The sequence below is a fragment of the Suncus etruscus genome, chromosome 7 (assembly GCF_024139225.1).
Source record: "Suncus etruscus isolate mSunEtr1 chromosome 7, mSunEtr1.pri.cur, whole genome shotgun sequence".
Classification (NCBI taxonomy): Eukaryota; Metazoa; Chordata; class Mammalia; order Eulipotyphla; family Soricidae; genus Suncus; species Suncus etruscus.
The window spans coordinates 46,063,179-46,086,985 of record NC_064854.1 but is presented as its reverse complement, the minus strand read 5'-3'; the positions used below and the strand labels follow the sequence as shown (position 1 = coordinate 46,086,985).

Genomic DNA, 23,807 nt, shown 5'->3' with positions numbered 1-23,807 from the left:
CTGTGAGATAATTTTTTAATAGAAAACAACACTTCATTCAGTCACTAAATATTATCAAGGTAATTATAATGAACTTTGCTCTGTGGAGAAGAAGGTGGGAACTCTGCCTTCATAGTCAGAGAAACAATTCTAGTAGGGCAGTGGGTTGTATGGGAAATTAAAGGTATTGGGATACTCAGAGAAGGGAAGAATAAGCAGAGTCAGGAAGGCTCTGGTAGGTGTTTTATAGAGTGAACGTAGGATAGTGCCAGTCAGTATAGTACCTGTTCCATAATAAATTAATGCTGTATTTATACTTTCAATCAATCAATGAATAATTATCAAGCATCTGAGAAAATCAGAAAAAGTCATGTCCCTTTCAGTTTTCTCACAGAAACTGAATGAAGATGGACAAGATAAATTTTAGGAGCTAGACATATTGTTCAGTGCATACACAGGATTACTACATCTTCTTGATTAACAGAACATTTTTATTATTATGTAAGTCCCTTTGTGTCTCTAGTAAAGATTTCTTTATGAATTTACATGTCATCCTTATTCAGGGGCCATGCTAATCTCTATATCATTCCAATTTTAGTATCTGTGCTGCCTAAGCGAGCACTCTAGTAAAGATTTCTTTACTCTGAAGTCTACTTTAATAATATAGCCACCGGGATTTCTATTGATTCATCATATTTTCATGAACAATCTTTATCTATTCTTTTATGTTCAATCTGTCTTATATAATTATATTTAATGTGGGTTTCATATAGAGGTCTTTGAAGTACATTTTAAAATCAAGAAGTATGAATATGAATTTTCTGATATTTTTCTCTTGATTTTTCAAGAGCATTTTAACTTGTAGGGTTAATCTAAGTTTAGGATAAGGTTTCTATTTCTGAAAAAGAAAAGTATTTGGGAATTTTTCTTTGCATAATAGTGCTATTTTAATAATATTGAAGCCAAAGCAATTAGGAGCTGTATCCAATGTTAAAACTATAAGACCTCTCCTGCCTGAAACTGCCCTGCATTGGGCGCTGGAAGTACTTCCTGCAGTCCCTGGCTCGGTGTAACCCTTCTCCGCTTCTACTTGTAACACCCTTTCTTCTGATTCCTGTGCCTTTCCCAGCTCTTCTCCCTTTCAAGGGAGAATGTACCTTTTACAATGTTCCCCTTGTACCTCTTCACTGCAGTGTGTTTAAAATATATTTGAAATGAGATCTTAGCTGAGCAAGGCAGGACCACTGTGCCTTTAGGAGATCACTGAGAGGAAACAGGAACAGGCTGGCCCTTTAGAAAAGGCAGGATCAGCATACCACAAGAAGAGTGTGACCACACTGCTCTACTCCATTCTGTGGCAGTGCATTTCTTCTAGTCAATGAGCCCCAGTACAACATATAAAAATACCACTACACTGCAAAAGTTAAATGGGGGAAACAATGCAGAACACCACCAATCTCAGTGAAAGATGATGGTAGTTTGGAAGGCCCAACTTTGACAAGGACTTTAGAAAGTAAATGTGTGCAGTGGTGAGGCGTTTGCCTTGCATGTGTCTGACCTAGAACAGACCATGGTTTGATCCCTGGTGTCTCATATGGTCTCCCAAGCCAGGAGTAACCCCTGAGCGTCAAGGGTGTGGCCCAAAACACCAAAAAAAAAAAAAAAAAGTAAATGTAGAAGATATTCAAAGAATTCAAAGGAACCATGGAATGAACAGAATGAACAACCAATAAGACTCAAAAAGATATAAAAATAGAATTGAGAAAACTTCAAACAGAAATAAAAGAATAGTTATTTCAAACTGAAAAACTCAATAGGTATAATGAAAAACTTATTGGAAGGCTTACCAATGCTGAGAACAGAATTAGTGAGCTAGAAGATGAGTTGCCTAACATTGCCATACAAAAGAAGAAGGTGAAAAAAGCCTTAAAAATAAAAAACAGAAGATGGAAAAAATCCTCAAAATAAGAGAATAGACAACTTTTGGGATAAATTCAATAGGAACAACATAAGAATAATTGGGTTCCCAGGGAGGCAGGAAGATAATCCTATGAAAAGCAATACATCCTACTCATAATGACTAAAATCACAGATAAGGAAAGAATACCGAGAGCAGCAAGATCAAAAAGGGAAATTACATACAAAGAAGCATCTTTAAGATTCACAACGAATTTATCACAAGCAACCATCCAGTTCAGAAGGCAGTGGTGAAAAAAAATCACTGAAATGAATACCTTGTCATAAATATTTCACCAAACCAGATTTTTATTCAGGTTCAAAGGAATGATACAATGCTTCGCAGATAACCAACAGCTCAGAAACTTTACAGATTCAAAGCTAATCTTAAAAGAAGAACTGAAGGGTCTACTTTAAGGCAAGTTAGACTTAGAAAACACAGCAAATGTATGCAAAAAGATGACACAAAATCCCATGACAATAATCTCTCTCTACAGTAACAGACTAAATGCACTAGTGAAGAAACACACAGTCTGGGCTGGAGTGGTAGCATAGTGATAGGGCAATTGTCTTGCACACAGGCTGACTCAGAACAACCAGGGTTTAATCCCCCAGTCAGGACTGATTTCTGAGTGCAGAGCCAGGAGTAACCCCTGAGTGCTGTTGGGTGTGGCCCCAAAACAACAACAACAACAAAAAGAAGAAGAAGAAGAAGAAGAAGAAGAAGAAGAAGAAGAAGAAGAAGAAGAAGAAGAAGAAGAAGAAGAAGAAGAAGAAGAAGAAGAAGTAGAAGAAGAAGTAGAAGAAGAAGTAGAAGAAGAAGTAGAAGAAGAAGAAGAAGAAGAAGAAGAAGAAGAAGAAGAAGAAGAAGAAGAAGAAGAAGAAACAGAGCAGAAAAATGGATCAGAAACTTAAATCCAACATTTTCTGCCTGCAAGAAATACATTTGAATATTCAGAGCATACACAAATTCAAAATCAAAGATTGGAGGACAATATTTCAAGCAAACAACTCCATTAAAAAAGGCTAGGATGGCAATACTAATATCAGACACACAGACCTTAACAGACTTTAAATTTAAAATAATTATCAGAGGCAGGCATTTCTTAATAATCAAGAGATGTGTATATGAGAATAAAGCACACTCCTATACATATATGCACCCAATGATGGGCCAGCAAAATACTTAAAATATGACCTGAATTAAGATATCAATAGCAACACAATAGTGGGAGACTTCAACACCACTTTGTTATCTTTTGATAGATCAACCAGGCTAAAACTTAACAAGAATATACTGGCTTCAAACGAAGAAATGGAAGAGAGTGGCTTAGTCAATATTATGGGGCTTTTCATCTGCAGAAAGCTGAATACACATTCTTCTTCAATGCACATGGGGCATTCTGTAAGACAGATACATGCTGGACCATAAGAAATACCTCCATAAAATCAAGAGGATCGGTTCATAGAAATAAGCTTGCCACAAAGAATGGGGAATACAGTTAGGGTAGAGAAGGGTACACTACACAATTGGTCACTCTAGATATGAACTGGGTGTTGAAAGAGGATAATGATATGCATGGTACTTCTTCATTAACAAAAATGCAAACTGCAGTATCAAGAGAGAAAGAGAAAAAGAGAAATAAAATATCTGCTCCAGAAGAAAGCGGGGGTGGTGGTAAAAAGAGATATCTAAAGAGAAAGAATTACAATATCTGCCCAGAGGCAGGCAGGGGAGTGGGTAGGAGGCAAACTGTGGACACTGGTGGTGGGAAATGTGCTCTGGTCTGATTGAAACTCAATCATGAACAATTTTGTAACCATGATACTTAAATTAAAAAAAAAAAAACGTTAAAACTCAAGGAGTACATTGATGTTTGCTTTGCATATGGCCAACTAAGGTTCAATCCTCAACATCCCAAATGATTACCCCACCAGGAGTAATTCCTGAGTATAGAGCCAGGTGTGGCCTCCAAACAAAACTGTAAAACTTTTCTGGGCAGAGATAATTATAAATATTAATATTAATAATGTCTATCTTGTTTCAAAGTGTAAGAGGACAAACATTATAATCATAATCAGAAATCTTTATTTGCAATTATATGAGGAAATTTATCCACCATCCTGGCTTCCATCAGCTGCCAACCATCCTTCCTAAATATTAATTTCCCATTATCTTTTCTATTAAAACTGCTTTTTTGTGACCATACAGAGATTTGGCCAGGGAATATGAGTCTACATTTACTCAGGTCACTGACCTCTTGAATAAATTTGTTATTTTTTGTTTTCATTGACTCATCTTTTGAAACTTAACCTTCAAGAGATGAGCATCTGAACTTGAGCTTAGTAATAATATTAAGATTTTTAATCATAGGAACTGAAGATACAGATTGTACAGCTAGTAGGGCACTTGCCTATGGCAGACCTGGGTTCAATCCCCAGCATCCCATATTGTCTCCCAAGCTTGCTAGGAATGATCCCAGAGTCAGGAATAAAGCCTGAGCACTGCTGGATGTTGCTCCAAACCAAAAAGGAATTTCAGTCACAAACAAGAAATGTTTCTATAAGTCTTGTTGTCTCAATCACATTTTATAATTTTCAGTGTTTTATAATTATCTCATACTAATTTAAGAGTATTTTTTTGTTAGATGCTATTATAAATGAAACTCTTTTAAATCCCTTTTTGAAAATTTAATATCAGTATATTGAAGTGAATTAACCTTATATTAATCTTGTATTATTTATATATAACTTTCCCATTTATATATAATTTATACATTTATATAATGATGTATAATTATAGAAATATGTTAACTTTATATCCTGCTAATTAAATACATCTTTATTTTTAAGGGTTAACTGACATAATATTTGTTTTAGGTATTCAAAATTTAGAAACTATGGGATTGTGAAGATAGTACAGTGGGTAGTATTTCCCTAACATGCGGCTGACTTGGATTTGATCCCTGGCACCTCATAACTCCTTCTAAGACCACCAGAAGTGATCCTGAACATAGAGTGAAGAGTAAGACCTCAGCACCACTGGGTGTGGCCAAAAAAACCCTAAAATAATAACAAAAAGGAAACTTTAAACAGTCTTCAAAGCCCCTTTCCTCACTAAATTTGCTAAATGTTGACTATGTATGCACATGGTTCTCTGGTGTATCAGTAGTTCTCATCAAATTCCTAAATACGAAAAAGATGTAGGCCAATAAGAGAGTACAGGAGTTAAGATGCTTGCAATGCATGCTGCTGGCTTGGTTACATTTTGGGTATCACATGTTTTCCCAAGAAATGCTAGGAAAGATCCTTGAGTTAAGAGTTGTCTGTCCCTGAGCATCAAGGGGTTTATCCCAACCTCCTACTTCCTTCCTCTAAATAAAAGGACCAAATTGAACAATCGCTCTTAGCCTTAACTTTGCAATATTTAATCACTATAAGGAAAGGAAATAATAATGCCCTCACTTTGGGGCCTAAATTAGGTTGCAGGTCAAGCAGACAGAACTTTAAGGAGCGCTGGGTGCTGTACCAAGTGTTTTCCTGATGTGCTAAGCAGCTGTGGAAGTGAGAGGAGCAATGTCTGGTCAGAGCCTGTACTCCTTACTCAGGCACAGCAGGACCTAAAATGATGCCCCCCAAATAAACTGTTTCAAGGAAATGACACAAAAGAGGAAAACAACATTCCCATGTCTGGTTAGAGATTTACATTTAAATAGCATTTAAATAAAAAGTGGGTATGTAGTCTGGTGGAGAGGCTTCCTCTCACCAACCCCACCTTGCCCAGGCTAAATTTAGGTAACAAAGCACTAGGCACACACAGCTACTCTGGCCTGAAAGAGGGAGCTGGTACTCTGTGCAGTTTAAAGAGAACTAAGGTTCACTGATAGATAAGATAGCCCAGATGAGGACTAGAGGCCCTTGAGCCCTAGAGGTCTAAGACATCAAATTTATGACTAACAAAATAGTCCTGTGTTATTCCTTACAAGAAAGAAATGAATGAAATGAAAGTTGCTTAGACAGGAAAATGCAGGTGTGAAGCTTTGGGAAGGCATCCTTGTCTCAGAAGGCCTTGCTGTCCTATGGTCCCAGCTCCTGTGTTTCAGCTGTATCTGGTGGAAAGTGAAGGTTAAACCAAAGCAGTGCTGAACTAGGAGGAAGTAGACACCTAACTGAAGCTGAAACCAGTTTCTAAAGCTTTTCTAATTTCTTTCCAAACTCAGGCTTTGAAACCTTTGTTGAAGGTTCCTATTACTTCTAAGACAAGATAGACATTCTAAAGCAGAGGTGCCCTAACTGATTCGGTCAATTGCTCCCTTTTCATAAAGAAAATAAAAAACCCAAAACAACCATTCAGTACCCACTCCATCCCCAGAAAATACTTTCTTGGAGTTAATAAACAAAAAAATGCCCCCATCACTCCAGTATATCCTCTGGGGATGGATGGCATCATCTACTTTGGGGAACACTGACCTAGAATCCTACTTTATAGGAATATCTATTTCAAAGGCAAAGACTATCCAGCGATGGCGAACTCATGGCATACGTGTCAGCTGTGGCATGTGAAGGCCTTGCAGCTGGCATGTGGGAAGGTCTGCAATTAATAAATTTATAAAATTTACAAAGAATTTTTAGATACTAAAATCTTGTTATTAAGGTTTAATTGATGTGCTGGAACTTTGAGGAAATTCTTTGGTTTTGTGTGGCAGTTTGGGCACTCGGGCTCAAAAAGGTTAGCCATCGCTATATGAAGGCTTTCCCTTTTGGGTTATACAAATCCTGAGAAGGCACTGGAAAAAAAATGTTTCTACAGAATAAAACTGACCTCAGCTATATTCACAGGTCACATGAACTTGTGAAGAGAAAGAGGTTCATTGGAGACCTGATTTATTAACCTATCTGTGTATGTACAAAAACTGGGCCAGGCAGAGACTTTCACTTTTACTTGTTTTCAAAGTTGGTTGCACATTGGAATCACCTGCACAGGCTTAAAATACTGACACCTGAATTCCACCCTCAAAAATGATTCTCATTTCCCTGTTAGGGTTGTGGTCTTGCCTTCAATTCTGTTTTCAGGAATATAGGAAAGACAGTAAGATTTTTCAAAGCTGATTCAAATAGTTGATTCAAATAAGAAGGAAATCTTGAGGAACTCTAGCCTAGTCATGAAAAACAACCATTCATTCAAGTATTTGACAGAACTAGCTATGTTTGGGAATTATGTGATGATATCAGGTAACACAGAGACATAGAAAGTACATAAATCAGGGTCCCCTCAAAGGATTACCCTGGAGGAATAAAACACAGTGGCCTATAACAATATCATTCAACAGTGGATTCACCATATAATCACAACTACGAATACCAGTGTTGGAGGTACAGAGAGAGTAATCATAATGAGGGGTTCCTATAAAAATAATAATTCTTTATAGACTTGAAATACTTGGGTCATGAAAAAGCACACTCTCAAACACCATCTTTTTTGATTTCCTTAAAACTCCAGGAAAAATGATATCCAGAGGGAAAGGAAACTTGCATCATTTTACAAAACCAGTAAATTGTGGGAATTGAATCTACATGAGTGTTAACTCTATTTGTAACAGCATTGACAGTAGTGTACATTTGCAATTTAATCAATAATTCAAACTCAGCAAGAGATGCTGTGACTTTTCTTGAGTCAAATAAGAAGTCTGGAGTAAGGCTATTATATTACTTAAGATCTCATGACAAATATTCTGTTGCTCCAAGACTCTTTCATGTTGCAGTTACCTGAGTCTGTGCTTGATACCACGAGAAAAGGACGCAAAAATAGTAATCAATAGAAACTTCTGGAAGAAGCAGAGGTTTTTCATGAAGGCATGAGGAAGACAAATGGAACTGGGAATGAATGGTGTAAACAGGTAATATGAATGCTGTAATACTGGTGATGGCCACCAGCACAAATGACCAAGTCTATGGCATTCTACGAATTGTTTTTGTTTTTTGGGATTTTTGGGGGGTCACACCCGGTGACCCTCAGGGGTTACACCTAGCTATGCGCTCAGAAATCATTCCTAGCTTGGAAGATTATATGGGACACCAGGGATCAAACTGTGGTCCATCCTAGGCTAAGTATAGGTAAGGCTAGACATCTTATGGCTCCGTGCAACCACTCTGCCTTGATTTCCACAAATTCTAATGTAGATGTTAGGCTGGGTTTTTCCAGCCAAGGATGTTAGTTCTGGATGCAGAGATAGTAGTAAAGCCTCACATGAAGAATAAAAGGATCCAAATTTCTGCTTTACTCCTCACTTTTTCCTGGAGTTGGATGAGGAACTCAAAGTGGTTTCCACACATTGAGCTTTCCTAAAAGAGAGCCTCTCCTATTTAACCGGGCCAGTCTCAAGGGAAAGAATTGGATTGTAGCCTATACTTAATGACTTGCTCACATGTCTGTCTACTACACTAAATTGTAAGGATAACACTAATTCTTACTTAGATGACTAGAAACATTTCATCAACATATATTGAATTAAACTGAATAAAATAGATCTAGTTCCATCTCAGTGTATCTTTGGCTCAATTTTTGAAATATCTCTAAATTTTAGCCTGTTCATCTCATATGGTGATGCCTATCATGAAGACCACCCTGAGATACACAAAGAATTGACTTTCTCTTTATAAAACAGTTATGTGTAACTTATTCTGAATTAGGTATCTCATATATACTTGGAAAAATTCCTCTATAGTATGTTTCTCATATAGTCGGCCTGTATTGTGTTCTTTTTTTCCTGCATCACTTCTTTGAGATTCTTAGCAAGACCAGAAAGGAAAGTTCTCAGAGATTGCCAAGAATTTTCATATCAGTCTGACAAGGATTCCAGATCAGCTACAAATAAGGCTTCTGTGTATTCAGGAAGTTTAGTTCTTCCTGTTGACCATACAAGTCAATCCACAAAGAAAAAGAACATAGGCACTCCATAATTTCCAATTTTCTCATGTATAGGAGTGTAGTTGTCTCTTTTATAGGACCAACCAGATTCTGGTCACCACTTGAGAGACCCCAATCTTGGGGTCAGGGGCAGGGACCCTCCACTGTGACTCCTCTGCAAAGTAGGGCACATGGCAAATGTCAGTGTCTCTGCAACCCCACACACCAGGCTCTGCACAACTTAATATGTTTGGAATGACATAGGAGTTATCTTTCATGGTATGGGTCAGTGGGAGCTCTATTGTGGTAGAAAGTCAGGAGACCAGAGTGTCTTGGGCCCCCAGGTTAGAGGAGACTTACTGAGAGAAGGAAAAAAAATATTTTTTAACAGTGTGTGCCAGCTAGGACCTAGCTCTTCCATTATTTCTAGCATCATACAGACATTCCTCTATACTTCCTTCCACTAGGAATGTTTCCAGAGTTCCGCATCCCTTGGATGTGATAACCACAAAGCATCATGTTTTTCTGATATGGGATAGGGTGCCATGTCTTCCTTTTAGTATTTGATAGTATATTTTTAGTGAGGGAGCAAAGACTTGTAGATGGACAGGGGCTAGATTGATTGTACTATGGGTTTAGACATCTGCCTTTAGACATATCCTACTTTAACCACAAGCACCCCAGGAGTGTATTGACAGAAATTATCACTGAACCCATGCTAGGAGTAAACCCTGAGCACTTCTGGGTGTGGTGTCTTTAAATCAGGGGCAATAATTTTAATATATATACTCGAGTATAAGCCAAGTTTTTGGGCACAAAATTGAATTGAATTTTCATAATATGTATGTTATTTGATTTCACATTGTTAATTCAAAGTCAAACATGGTGGGCATGTTTATACATGGGCTGCTTATACACAGACCAACTAGGCTTTCTAAGAGCTGGTTGGTAAATATCAATGGGCAAGTAGACACATGCATGTGTGTGCGTGTGTGTTTTTGTGTATGTGCATGCTGCAAGCATGTGGGTTCTGAGTTGATAAGAATCATAAGACAAGGCAGACTAAAAGCCAGAAAAAGGGATTCCTAGCAGAACTACATGAGGTCTTGGCACACTCACCAGTCTCAGATTTTTCATTGCTTGGGGGAACATGCCTTGGTGTAACTGCAGTTTGCCAACTTTCATTACTTGCACACCTCTGACAGGATGGCTGCCTGGGAAAAAGATCCTGGAAGAAACCAAAAGGCAAACAGTGTCAGTAGTACTCACTTAGGTGATCAGCATTTTATCAGGAAAAAAGGGAAGTGGGAGAAACACTAGTTAATGAGAGACAGAAAAGAAATGATCTGCAATCCAGGAGAATGAAATACTCACAGGGGGTGGGAGGAGAATACCGTTTGCATTAGAAAAAAATAAGAACTAAAATGAATCTGGAATTAAGCACTAGAGAAGTGAAACAAGTTTGGACTTCTGCATTCCTGTTTGGGAGGAGTGAGAATACAGGTGTTAATGTTCACCTCCAACCTCTCAAAGGGAGCTCCAGCACCTACGTCTGTCTTGGAACAGAGGGTGACTTCTCATTGGATCCTTGGTAAGTAAATACATGGGCACTCTCAAAATTCCCCATTAAGATACAACCTCTTGTTGGGATGATACTTGGCTATGCTTCGGGGATCATGCAGTGAGGGGAATCAAACTTAGAGCACTTCAGATGCAAGGCAAGTAAGTGCTTTATCACTGAGTCACGTCCCTTACCATCCCCTCTTTTAACTGTAAAGCTATCTGAATCTCATTCCCCACAGTATTTCTTTCCTACAGGCCCATACTCATTTATTCTATCATCTGACTGGATTAGCATGCTTTTATTCAGGAGTCCTGCCTGCTTTTGCCATGTCCTGTCTGAAGGAGGAATTTGATACAGACTTGATCTCTTTTACACAGAACAGGATAGAACCAGGGGCAGTAATGAACCAAGGGATAAAAACTTAGGGCTGTTTCAGACTCAAAGTTATTTCAATTTCAACCAACAGTGTATTACATTATATTAAAATATATACACAGTTTGGTCTTTTATGCGTAACACTCAACACCTTCCACCCAATAGTTCTTTATTATTGAGTGTCTATGGAGCTGCTATTGTGTACTGTGGATCATCCCTGGGAGTAGGGAAATACTACCATATATGTACTCAAGCTTTTCCCTCAGGGTCCAAAAATGTCATCAGACACAATGTCAAAAATCTAGTACAAAACAGAGCAGGAGTTACTGATGAGACTACCTCCATTTTAATAAAGCTCAGTTCAATATTGTTGATTCAACCAAGAAAATTGTAAGGGAGTTATGAAAACTGAGTAGAGACTGATAGTTGAACATGAAACAGTTTCCTGAAGAAGGAAAATAGGTTGTAAATTGACTCAAAGAATTGGGATCTGGGGAGAGGGGGTGTGAGAAGAGAAGCTCATCCAGTTAGCATGAGCAAGAACACATTCCCCATGCTGCTTCTCCAGTGATCAGAGATACCTATTTCTAAGACCAATAAGATGATTTTAAGAGTTGTGACTTATAAGGCTTGCCATGTGTCACAGCCCTAATTGCACCACATTTATAGACTTATGGGGCCAATAGTTAAGTGCTACTATGTCACAGGGAAGAGGTCAGAGAATCTTACAGTCACTAATCTGAACACACATACCTGCCAACTAGTTACCCTTTCTGCACCTCAGCACTTCTCAGAAATGTGATATAGGCACTTATTTCATTCATGTTCTTAAAAAAATTGTAAAGCAGTACCTGAGAGGGAGGAATTTAAATCCACAGAATGGGAGCCATGCTTCTTTTAAATAATAAAAAAGGGAAAGGGAAAAACAAAGGAGACACCTGGGTCCTGGATATTTCTTCATCTCTTAAGTATACCAAGAGATCAGTCACCTAACCTCTCACCCCTTACAAAACGAACATCATTATCTACTTGTGTGGAAAAGATGTTAAGACTCCAGACAAAAGGCTTAAGTCCAGGCTGCTATTCTCAGAGGGTAATTGCTCAGGACATTTTCCTTGAATAGTACACCTGGATTTGGGATTTGATTTTTATTGCTCAGAATGAGGCATAATTAAATTTAAAGGCTCCAAAGTAATTTTATACTAATCATCATTCCATTAAGTGGATGTCTATCATGTTGTTCAGGAGAGGAAAGAAAAACTTTGGTTTTTAGATGTCAGAGAAAGTGGTACCTAATTATGCTCTGATGAGTACCTTTTCTGGACACTAGAAGACACTGAAAAACAAAGCAGGGGAGGGTGAGAAGGTTGTGTCTATGACAAAGGCCTTGCATATAAATATTGACCGATACTTTCACATTTCAAAAGAACAAAACAACCAGTGCTGGTATGGATGTGAAGATAAAGAAACCTTCCTCCACTGCAATAAGAATCTTAACTGGTTCAACCCTTTTTAAAGACAATATGGACACTTTTCAAAAAAAGTAAGAATTGAGTTTCCATAAGACCTGAAATCATACTTTTTGGTATCTATCTCCCAAAGTCCCCAGTATTCTTCAGAAAAGACATTCACATTCTTATGTTAATTGCAGCACTACTCATGAAAGTCAAAATCTGGAACAACCCAAGAGTCCAACAACAGATGACTAGATAAAGAAACTGTGGTATATATACATACAGTGGAATACTATTTAGCTATGAGAAAAGACAAAGTCATGCAGTCTGTACCACATGGATAAAACTAGAGAATATCATGCCAAGTGAAGTCAGCTACAAGGAGAGGAGCATATACAGAAAGATATCGCTCAGTGGGCGAGACATACGTAGGAGAGGATAGAGAAATGGTCAAAGGCAACAACAGAACCTGAGAATCAGTCTACAAAACTGGTAGAAGGTGTAGTGTTTAAATGGTGGTATTATAAATCAAAACATTTAAAATAACAAAAAGAATCATTTACAGAACAGTCTCAGGGTTTGAGCAAGGGAGAAAGCTGGAGTCTGGATCACTGATGAACTATGAAAGCTAGCACATGAAAGAAACACCATTAGTACTTGCTGGAGGAGCATCCAAAGGAAAACCAATGATGCTCACTGCTGCTGGAGAAATTCTCCACCCTACATACCAGCTTCCAGCCACCTAGAGGTAGGACCTAGATATGGCACAAGGAAGGCCTTAAAGTAGCTTTCACTCATAGGCCAGCAAGTCTCATGGTCAGGCTGAGGCCTGAACCAGAGAAGCATCAAATGTTAACAAGAATTGAATACTCAACAAGACCTTAGTAAGAAAGTGGAGGAAATGGGTACTTGCAAGAAACCAGTTCTGAGCAGAAAACTGTTACTCAGGACTTCTGCAGCTTTTCTACTCATGATTACTCTTGCCAGAGACATAAAAAACAGGGGAGCATTTCCAGAAAGTCTCTTGGATTTCATGGATTCAATTGATTCTGAATTCATTTTTTGGTCATTTACTATACATTCAAGCAAGCTACTATTTTAAAAATTTATTTGCCAATTATTATTGTGTGTGTGTGTGTGTGTGTGTGTGTGTGTGTGTGAAATGTCACATTCAAATGATATGATTCCCTCGCGGGTATACACACACACTTTTAGAAGCTAAAAGGAGATGGCATCCATGCAAAGTTCCAATGGTGAGCATTCAATGTAGGAAAATAGAAATGAGGCCCATGAAATCAGGACACATGCAGCCATGTGAGTGCTGCCAAGCCCTGGTCTGGAGGTCAGTCTGAAGAGTGATGAGAGACAGATGGGAGGGTTTCCTGGTTGCAAGCTGAAGCTGGCTAAGACTGGGGGAGGTGACAGGATCTGGAGCACACAGGCAGGAAGGATGAAAGGCCTGAGCAACTCTGGCATGGAAACAAAAAGACCAAGGGTCACTAAGTAACACCAGTCTGGTTGGCAGAGAGGAGGAGAATGAGAGGAGGTTCACCTGAGGCCTGGCTGGTAGATGTGGCAATGCAAATCCAGGCAGTCTGAACTTATGTCTATAAGCAGTTGAGAATTACAGAAGGAGGATAAGAGAATCTTGTCGAAACTGAAAAGCAGGAAAGTTAGGAAAGAGAATTTAGAGACATCCAAAGCAGAATGAAGGTCATGAGAACCGAAAAGATGGATTTAGTTCTTGGTACATACACAAAAATGATATACCGTATTTTCTGGCATATAAGATGACTTTTGAAACCAAAAAAAAGTCAACCGAAAATCGGGGGTCGTCTTATACTCCGAGTATATCTCGAAAAGTGTTTCAATATGCCGCTAAACAAAAATTCTCTTAATATTGCCACAAAACGAATTTTCCAACTGGATCCTGCACCAATCATGCAAGGCTGTTCGGACCACCTCTCAACTCAGCCAATCCAAGCAGGCTTTTTATGCATGCAAATTAGACAATGTTCTGGACCCAGATCTACACTGTAAAAAGCCTGCTTAGATTGGCCAGAGTCAGAAAGGAAGTCTATGACAGTATAACCTTTGAACCTTTGCTTGTTGTGATAGGCTCACTGTGGTACATGAACAGGAACACATGCAGCACAGGAACGTTCTGTCTGATGCAGCGAATATAAGCCTAAACCTATGTTTTAACTGCAAAATTAGGGGGTCGTCTTATATGCCCAGTCGTCTTATACACCGGCAAATACAGTACATGAATTAGCAGAACCTAAAGACTTACTAGGTCACAGTGGACTCAGTGCTGACTCTAAGCCACAGGAATAAATAGAACCACAAACATGAAAAGATATGGGCAAACTTATAATAGCAAAGTCATTCAGCAGGCTGGATACTGGTTTGGACATTAGAAAATTTCTCTTTGCAGGTACAAAGGGAGTAGTCACGTGCTCCCCTAGAATGGAAACATTGCCTTTGGGATTTCTGTGGTGTATAAGTGCATAGCAAGAAATATTTTCCAGCAAGTAAAGGATATTCATGAGCTTTCATTCAGACCCTTAAGCACCAAGATAGTGCTGATACACTTCACAAAACAGCTCAGTGGCCAGTAGCTGTAATGGTCAAGTTAAAGGACAGAGAAGATACCCTCTGTTGCTAATCTTGCAGACATTTACCTGTAAAGCACAATGACTAGTCCACATGTTATATCACATATAACAGTTCTAGCATTTATAGGGCAGGAAAATCATTCATTGTTCAGGACAATTTAGTTTAGAATAGACATAAAGCACACTACTGGATTTAAGAGTGAGCTTAATCTGCCTATATAAACTGTATTTCAGAGTAGTAACCAAATAGCTCTAGTATGTGAATTTTAGCTGTTTAATGCAAAATGGCAGAAATTTAGAAAAGTCATCATTTTTCAAGTCTGAAGAAGAAGGAACTAATTTTTCTGGGGAAAAAATACTATTAGCTGAAACCAGGATGTAGAGAATGTCACAGAGTTTTACAATTAGTAGTTTCCATCTAAATCTGCCGATCAATTTTAGCAGGTACTTAACTGTGATGCAATCAGAGTTATTTTTACACCGCCTATAAAGCATTCTTGCTCTCTCCCACAAAAAAGAAGGGAATGAATCAAGCTCATAAAGATAAAATACATTTTATAGGAAAACAAGCAATAGTGTACCAAATAAAAACAACCAGTTAAATCTGGACAGGAAATCCTGTCCATGGTCCAGGACCATGATGTAGGCTCTTTAACAGACTAATGACATAATAGGAAAAAGGTGGTAGGGGTGGAAAACACTACAGATGAACAGGTACTTAAAAGATACAACAACTTGTAATGATGGGACTCAGTGGTAGAGCGTTTGCCTTTCATGTATGAAGCCCTCAGTTCAATCCCAGCACCACACACACACAAAATCAAAAGACAAAAAGATACAACAACTCAAGGTAATGTGTAGACCTTGTGCATGTTAAATAAATAAATAAAGAAAGAACTACAAAAAGACATTCTTGAGCATTGTATTGGGAGAGAGGTACACCTCAAGGACCATATATGGTGCCAGGAATCATATTGGGGTCAACCATATGCAAGGCAAATATCTTAACCCTATACTATCTCTCTAACCCCCCGAAAGATAATTTTTTAAAAATCTAAACATGAAGCGCATAATAGGTACATATATTTCAGAGATATAAAATGTGTGAATGGAAAATTATGTGATATCTGAAATTTGACTTATACTTATGATGAAGAATTTCTCTTCCCAGAAATGGCATATAACCATGTTTCAGACAAAAATCTCATCTTAAGGACATCTTGAGCAATCGGAGGCAATAAGGAGGCACAGAGGCAGTGGGATCTTGATAAGTCAACGTAGCAGAAAGAATAAAAGTTCAGAAGATGATACTTATACTCAGTGCTACTTTTCCCTTTGCTAATTTGAAAGTGAAGGCAAAGAGAGTAAAACAGCAGAGCATAGGTTTTCACATTGTCTTATAGATACAAAAATTGGAGTTCAAAGATCAATAAGAATGATATTATTTATGATAGTCAATAACCCTGGCTTTCATTTGTGACTCCAAAATGAAAAAGAATAAGTACTACTCTTGGTCTCTAGACAAACATGCAATGTTAACCTGTGAACTTTTTGGAGAAATTTCTTAAGGCAAAACCCACCAAAATCCAGTATCTCCAGGGCAAGCTAATCAAATCTTTGCACCCAGCAAGACAGGAAAACACTGTTAACCTCAGAGCTTCTCATGTTATTTGGTGTCCCTTAGGTTCTATAAAGCAGATGGTATGAAAATGATACAGGTGTTTGTGGTAAAATGGTTTGATCAACTTTTGTTGATAGTACTTTTGATAGAATTTTTGGTGTTTTGTTTGTTTTTAAGGGTTAATGGGAACGACTCCTGGCTCTGTGTTCCCTGGTTCTGCTCTTGCTTGCTCTATGTTCCAAAGAGGCATTGAGAGTCAAGGAGTATGTAGCACTGGCAATCAAACTCAGGTCTCCTGCATTCAAAGCAAATGCTCAGGGTCCAAGTGGTAGCACAGTGGCAGAGCATTTGCCTTGCATGTGGCTGACCCAGGACAGACGCAATTTCGATTCCTGGCATCCCATATGGTTCCCTGAGCCAGAAGCTATGTCTGAGCGCAGACCCAGGAGTAACCCTTGAGTGACACTGGGTGTGGCCCCAAAAAAACAAACAAACAAAAAACTCAAACAAAGCATATGGTCAGCTCATAGAATTATGTCTCTAAGTATCATTAGTTTTAAAACAAAAGAGGGAAACATCAGGAAACATAGTCAAGGAAAGATATGAGACCATATGCATGGCCAAGAAACCACTTCAGAGTAATAATTGTTTTCCCCCAGAGTTAATATGGAAAAGTTTAAGTTTCCAAGAGGTGGGATGAAGCCTTATTTCTTCATTATCCCTATTGCTTGGTCTTATTAGTGACAGGGAGAACAAAGCTATGAATCCTCATTTGTTTCCTAAAGATAGAGATCCTTGGATACCAGCCTAATCTGAAGTCTTAATTACTGCTTTATATATAATATGGGCTATTGGTCCCATATCATTGAAAAGATGCATCCCCTTTCTCATCTTTTAATGTCTGAGCATGAGAAAATAAAATTCATAGTTCCTTAAAATTTTACTGTATATTACAATAGGATTTTACAAAATAACAAGGATTTCTTTGGTTTATTTTATTCCATAAATATGTAAGCAAGAATTATTCTTTACACAGATAGCATCTTCCTGGTTGTACTCTTAATTTCTAACAAAAATATTCTTCAGTCAAAAGGCAGGACTTTCTCACTTTTGGAAGTGTGAAAATTATTTGTACATGATCTAAAGATTCTCAAATCAGGTAAAAAAAAAACAAACAAAGAAAAGGATTGGTAAATTTTCAGGGCCAGTGAACATATGGTAATTAGTTGCAATACAATGTTGTTGAGATACACAATGTAGAAAAGCACCAGTGTGTGTGTGTGTGTGTGTGTGTGTGTGTGTGTGTTTAATGTACTAGTAACATCAAGATAATTCTTTTACAACAACTAAAACACCTACTTGGATCATTTGTTTCTTTCCACATGCAAGCTTAATGCATAGAAGAAACACAAGGGAAGCCAGGGCTGGATGAATTAAGAAGATACAGAATGAGTAGCCAGGAGTTACCTAGTTAGGAAAGACTTCAGTTGCAGATGGTATCAATGTTAAATTTTAAAACAAACAAACAAACAAACAAACAAAAAAAAAAAAAGGTGTATCATCTTTCTCTTTAAAAAATTGAATTGCCAGAGCAAGAGTACTGTGTTTTCTTGGCATGTGGTTGACCCAGGTTCAATCCCTAACTCCCATGGTCCCCTGAGCAATGCCAATTTTAATTCCTGAGCCAGAATTAACCTCTGAGCATTGCTGGGTTTAACCCAGAAAACAAAATAGAAATAAAAAATAAATTAAAAAACCACTGTCCATGTCATATTTGTAACTTTAGATTTAAGGTATTTGATTATTTCATATTTGATTTTGTGCATCAGTTCATTTACTCCTTTGCCAGCCAGGTTTCTGAAACTAGTAACTCAGCAAACAGCAGGACATCATGGACTTCCCTTGGTAGCTGGCTGGCAAACAGCATGATGCTAGATACTAAGAATAGGTTGGTCTCTTCCAGGCAAGCACAACATTCCATTACATGCAAATTGTTTTTCTTTTAAATATTCAATAAAGGCGACAGTGCTGGTCTGTGTCTGGCTTGGCCTATCACATCCTAGGACACTGTTTATTGAGAAGAAGCTCATAATATTTGGAAAAATTTCAAGATGGCTGTTAGCATTTCAAAATAATATTATAATTGTAATAGTTATTAAATAATACAGGGAAAAGACAATATCTTTATATTTTGAAAGCTGCACAATTCCTCTACAGTTCTATTTACTCTTAATTTCATAACTTTCTTCTTATTTAAAATTTAAGTTGAGAGGAGTAATAGAAAACACCTCTACAGTTCTTAAGTTCATAGCTTTCTGAATGTACAGATGACCATACCATTCTGATGTATCAAGAAGTAACATGTGAATAGAAAATTTACAATTTATTTTCATAAATGGTTTTACTTATTGGACCCTATAAATTTTTTGCAAAATTTTTCCTACTCATATAACAGAATTGGTAACTGTACTGATTTCCCACTTAAAGTAAATTTTTAAATCAATTACTTTTTATGATTTATCAGTAATAAAAGTCTAATAAAATAGAAAACTTTAGACCAAAATTAAAGTGAACAAGATTGCTAAGAAACAAAGGAAATAACTAAAAAAAAAAAAAGAAAGAAAAGGAAATAACTACACTAACAACTATCATGACAATCGTAATGAGTGAGAGAAGTAGAATGCCTGTCTCAGATACAGGCAAGGGTTGGGATAGAGGACAGGGGGGCATTGGTGGTGGGAATGTTGCAATGGTGAAGGGGGGGTGTGCTGTTTATGACTGAAACTCAACTACAATCATGCTTGTAATCATGGTGTTAAATAAAGATTATATATATTTATATATATAAAAAGAAAAAAGTAGAATCATTAAGCTATGAGTGTGCTGATAAATCCTGCAGCCTCTAATTTAGTTTGATATTTTGGTTTTGGGGGACAGAAGAGTAGGATCCTATATCAGCCATTATTGCAAGGCCTAATAGAGAATCCTCCCTCCTATACAATTTTGAGACATCGTATTCAGACAAGTTATAGGAAAGATGAGAGAATATGAAGCTACCAGAATATATCTAAATAGATACTAATATAAGTAGTAAATTATAATAATATAATCAATATTTTATATAAGCATAATTATTTATTCAAATTTTTATTTAGTATTAAAATAAATAGAAGTTAATGTAATATGTCATTATTTATATTATATTTATATTTTATATAACTTTATATGATTGTATAAATAATTTATGTAATAATATATTAGTAATAGAATATACTATATGACCATATATAATATAATGATAAAACTTTTTTTTTTGGTTTTGGGTCACACCTGGCAGTGCTCCTCAGGGGTTACTCCTGGCTCTATGCTCAGAAATTGCTCCTGGCAGGCTCAGGGACCATATGGGATGCTGGGATTCGAACCACCGACCTTCTGCATGAAAGGCAAATGCCTTACCTCCATTCTATCTCTCTAACCCCATAATGATAAAACGTATATAATATCTAAATATAAACTAAATTATAAGATGACAATGAATATCCTGATTTTCTTTTAGTTTTTGGGTTACATATAGCTCTGCTCAGTGTTAACTCCTGACTCTACTCAGATTATTCCTGGCAGGTTTGAGGGACTATGTGGGAGTAGCAGGGTACAAGACATGCACCTTACCTGCTGTAATAACTCTCTAGTCCCCATGAAATAATAATTTCCAAGTCAGAGGGTGACATCAAAAGGGTTTGATTTACTTTGTCAAGGGATTAAAATATTCTAAAGTGGACTTGGATGATGGATACATACATCTTTGAGTAGTAATAATGCCACAAGAATTATACCCATCAAATCTATAAACTGTATGTGGTAAAATTCATTGCTGAAAACATGCAAAATGATATAGCCCTGGTAGAAAACACTTGGATAATTTGTTAGTAAAAACACTAAACAAACTAGGTATGATTCAAGAATCACATCCCTTTGTATTTATTCAAAAGAGCTAATATATATAAATCTGCACAGATAGTTATATTTTAGTCATGTTGTTAAAACTTAAAAACAACCAAGATGCCATTTAATAGGTAAATGGGAACACATACTGTGGTATTCAAACAGTAAAATATTTTTACTGTGCTAAAAAATGAACCATGAAGCCACAGAAAATGATATGGAAGAAACTTAAATACTAAGTAAAAAGTGCTAATCAAAACAGTTACACTCTGGGACCAGTGAGATAGTAAATCAGGTTGGACACTTGCTTTCTTTGATTGCAGACATCCCATATGGTCCCCTGAGTCTTCCAGGAGTGATCCCTGAATGCAGATTCCTTTGACTGCAGATCGCTGAGTATTACCAGGTGTGGCCCAAAATCAAGCAAAAAAGATCATACTCTTTTTTGTTTGTTTGTTTTTGGGCCACACCAGTGATGCTCAGGTGTTACTCCTGGCTATGCACTCAGAAATTGCTCCTGGCTTCGGGGACCATATGGGATGCAGGGGATCGAACCATGGTCCATCCTAGGCTAGTATGGGCAAGGCAGATGCCTTACCGCCTGTACCACTGCTCCAGCCCCAAAAGATCATATTCTAACTTTTTCCATTATGAAAAAAAAGTTAGGGAGGTGATAAAGATTCTTGGTTTTCAGGGCTTAGGGGAGTAAAGGGTACATAAGTAAAACCCAAGATTTATATGATAGTGAAATGAGTTATTTTGAATAATTATTACATGTCAACACAGGTTCATTTATCAATTAGAATAAATGTGCCAATGTGGTAGAGATGGTTGATAAGATAGGAGATAATTTTTGGGTAGAAAATAAATGGGAAATCTACTATAAGTCATTAAAAAAGTACTTTAATTGAGAAGATTCCACACATGCCAGGACTTCTGGGTGTCTTCCACTGCTATGTTGGGGGCTCTAGGCAGGACAGCTAGCCAGAGGCCCCCTGGGCTGACCATTTAGTATGGGGGACTGAGAACATCCCACGCCAGACTGGTCTTCAGGGCCGGGTCTGGTAAATCGGGCCCTGGGGGGAGGGTTGGGGAAACAAACTCCTGTGGTATGCATGCTGGACCCCATTCAGGGGTTCTTTTCTTACTAGTATTCATTTGCAAAAGTGCGCGGGTGCATCGCAGGACATATATACTTTGTAACTTCACCCAAAAATGTTCTTAATTCTTGATTGTTTCTAGAAAAAAAAAACCCTGGAATGCTTTAGATTTGGAGGATAACATTCAAATAGGTCTCTAAAATCAGTGTATATGTAGACGTGACTTCCTATACAGTGGTCCTCTCTGACTGCCAAGCCTAATCAATTCAGCTATACAATGTATATAGCCCCTCTGATATATTGCCCCTCCCCCACACCAGAGCCCCTTCTACTTCCTCATCTCCCAATTCAGATTTGTTATCTTCCCCTTAATTAACCCTCTTTACCCTCAGTTCTTAACTTGTTAGGCACCAAGACTGACCTCCTGCCCCAACAGATTCTGTCCTTTTGCACACCCCTACAAAGCTCATTATTACTCCTTAACTCTCTCAACCCCAACCATCAGTACCACACATTTACTCTTTTTAACTTCAGTACTGCACAGTCCTAATCACAGACCAAATTCTTCCATTGGATTTAACAACCCCCAACTATTTCAAAAGATTTAAAATGGACACATATGTCTTTTGAATATTTTATGTGTATTTTCTTTGACAGCTATAACTCTTACAAAGTATTCTTTTACAATGACGATTCTACCTACTTTTTATCTTTTCTTCTCTTTGTGAGCTGTTCAATAAGGAATTTTGGTGATAGAGTCCCTTAGTTTAATGCTTATGATTGAACCATGTCATGGGGATTGTTGGACTTGTTCTTACGGCCCCCATATGCGCTGATAACACCACATGGCATTGTTCTTTGTTTGCATAGGCACATTAAAATGGGAAAATACTATACATACAAATATTCTTATCTAATAGAGATTGGAACACACAAATCTTGTAGTGCAATGGGACCTTACACCCTGAACATTGATATAATGACCAGGCACAGGCCTCAGAAGAATGGGCATCCTCCATTCACCCCTGAACCAGGGAAACTATCTAGGAAACATCCAAGGTTTTTTATAACAACACCTGGAAGCAATCCTCTACCAGGGAAAACCCTACCACTGCTCTGACATCAACCTGCTCAAAAGAGACTTACCTTAACACTAAGAAGACTTGATAACAACAAAGACCTGCGTACAGGACAGGGCTCTCAGCATTGCCCTTTAATTGTGAGGTGAAATGAGAGGACGCTCCGCACCATCCTGACTGCAATGTAGGATATGCAGATTCCAGGATCTTTAATACAGAAACATGATACCAAAAACAGAGATTGTGTGAAAAATAAAATGTAATGGCACTACAGACAATGACTTGGATTGGACATACTAGCTTGCCTGGAGCCTAGAGTTGGTCTTATGCTAGGAAACTTCAGGGGTAGGGTCTCCTTGTATTTAGGCTAAGCCTTTTCCTTTCCATGTCCCTCATAATTTGGTGCACTCCAACACCGTTTTTACTGTGCTCCTTTGACTCTAATCTTAAGCAAAACAACCCACTTAAACTTTTGAGGTTAACTTTAACTAATATGCATGTGCATGAAAATGTTAAAAAGTACTTTGCCTTCAATGTTTAAGGAGTTACTTAAGTTTTATGGCTTTAGATTGCTTTGAGTGCTGCTAAGAAATATTATGTATTACAATCTGGGGACTTGTGGAACAAAGTAATTGTACATGGGTCTGTTTTATTTTTCTTAATGTTCTTTGGCTGAAAGTTCAAAGTTCAGATATCAGCAAGGGGATTTCTGAGAATTCTGTTTATGGGTGATTGTCTTTCCACTGTAACTTTACCTTGTCCTCTTTCTTTGCATCTTTGTTCTCAAAATTAAAAATAAAAAAATTAAAAACAAAACAAAACAAAGTACTTTAATTTATTCTATTTTTAGTTTCTTATTAGAATTTTTTCTCAAAATATTTGATTGATTGGGGTACTGTGTTTTATAATACATGATTTCACATGTACATGATTTCACATGTGTACATAATTCCAACATCACCATATCCATTAACACTATATCCACCTCTTCCCCCAAAGTCCCCAGTGCCCCTACCTTCCAGCTCCCCAACTCAGTTCTGGGGATAAATTTCCATTTGTGTTTCCTTTGGCTTTCTGATGCTCCCTTATTGTGCACCTTTAAGTTCCACATATGAGAGAGATCATTTTGAATCTATCCTTTTCCTTCTGACTGACTTCACTCAGCTTGATATTCTCTAGTTCTGTCCATCTCAAGGCAAACTGCATTTTGTC

General features: G+C 37.6%; 1 protein-coding gene and 1 non-coding gene across 2 annotated transcripts in view; both read right to left on the bottom strand.

Moving 5' to 3' along the window:
- The window catches only part of SMYD3 (SET and MYND domain containing 3), an 834,473-nt gene that overhangs the window by 5,026 nt on the left and 805,640 nt on the right, over window positions 1–23,807 (bottom strand). The window contains exon 11 of the mRNA XM_049776664.1: window positions 9,962–10,070. Within this exon, the coding sequence (XP_049632621.1) occupies window positions 9,962–10,070 (109 nt within the window). The remainder of the gene's footprint in view (window positions 1–9,961; window positions 10,071–23,807) is intronic.
- On the bottom strand, window positions 498–601 carry LOC126014543 (U6 spliceosomal RNA). The gene has a single exon (XR_007497586.1). It is a non-coding gene; the product is annotated as a U6 spliceosomal RNA (small nuclear RNA).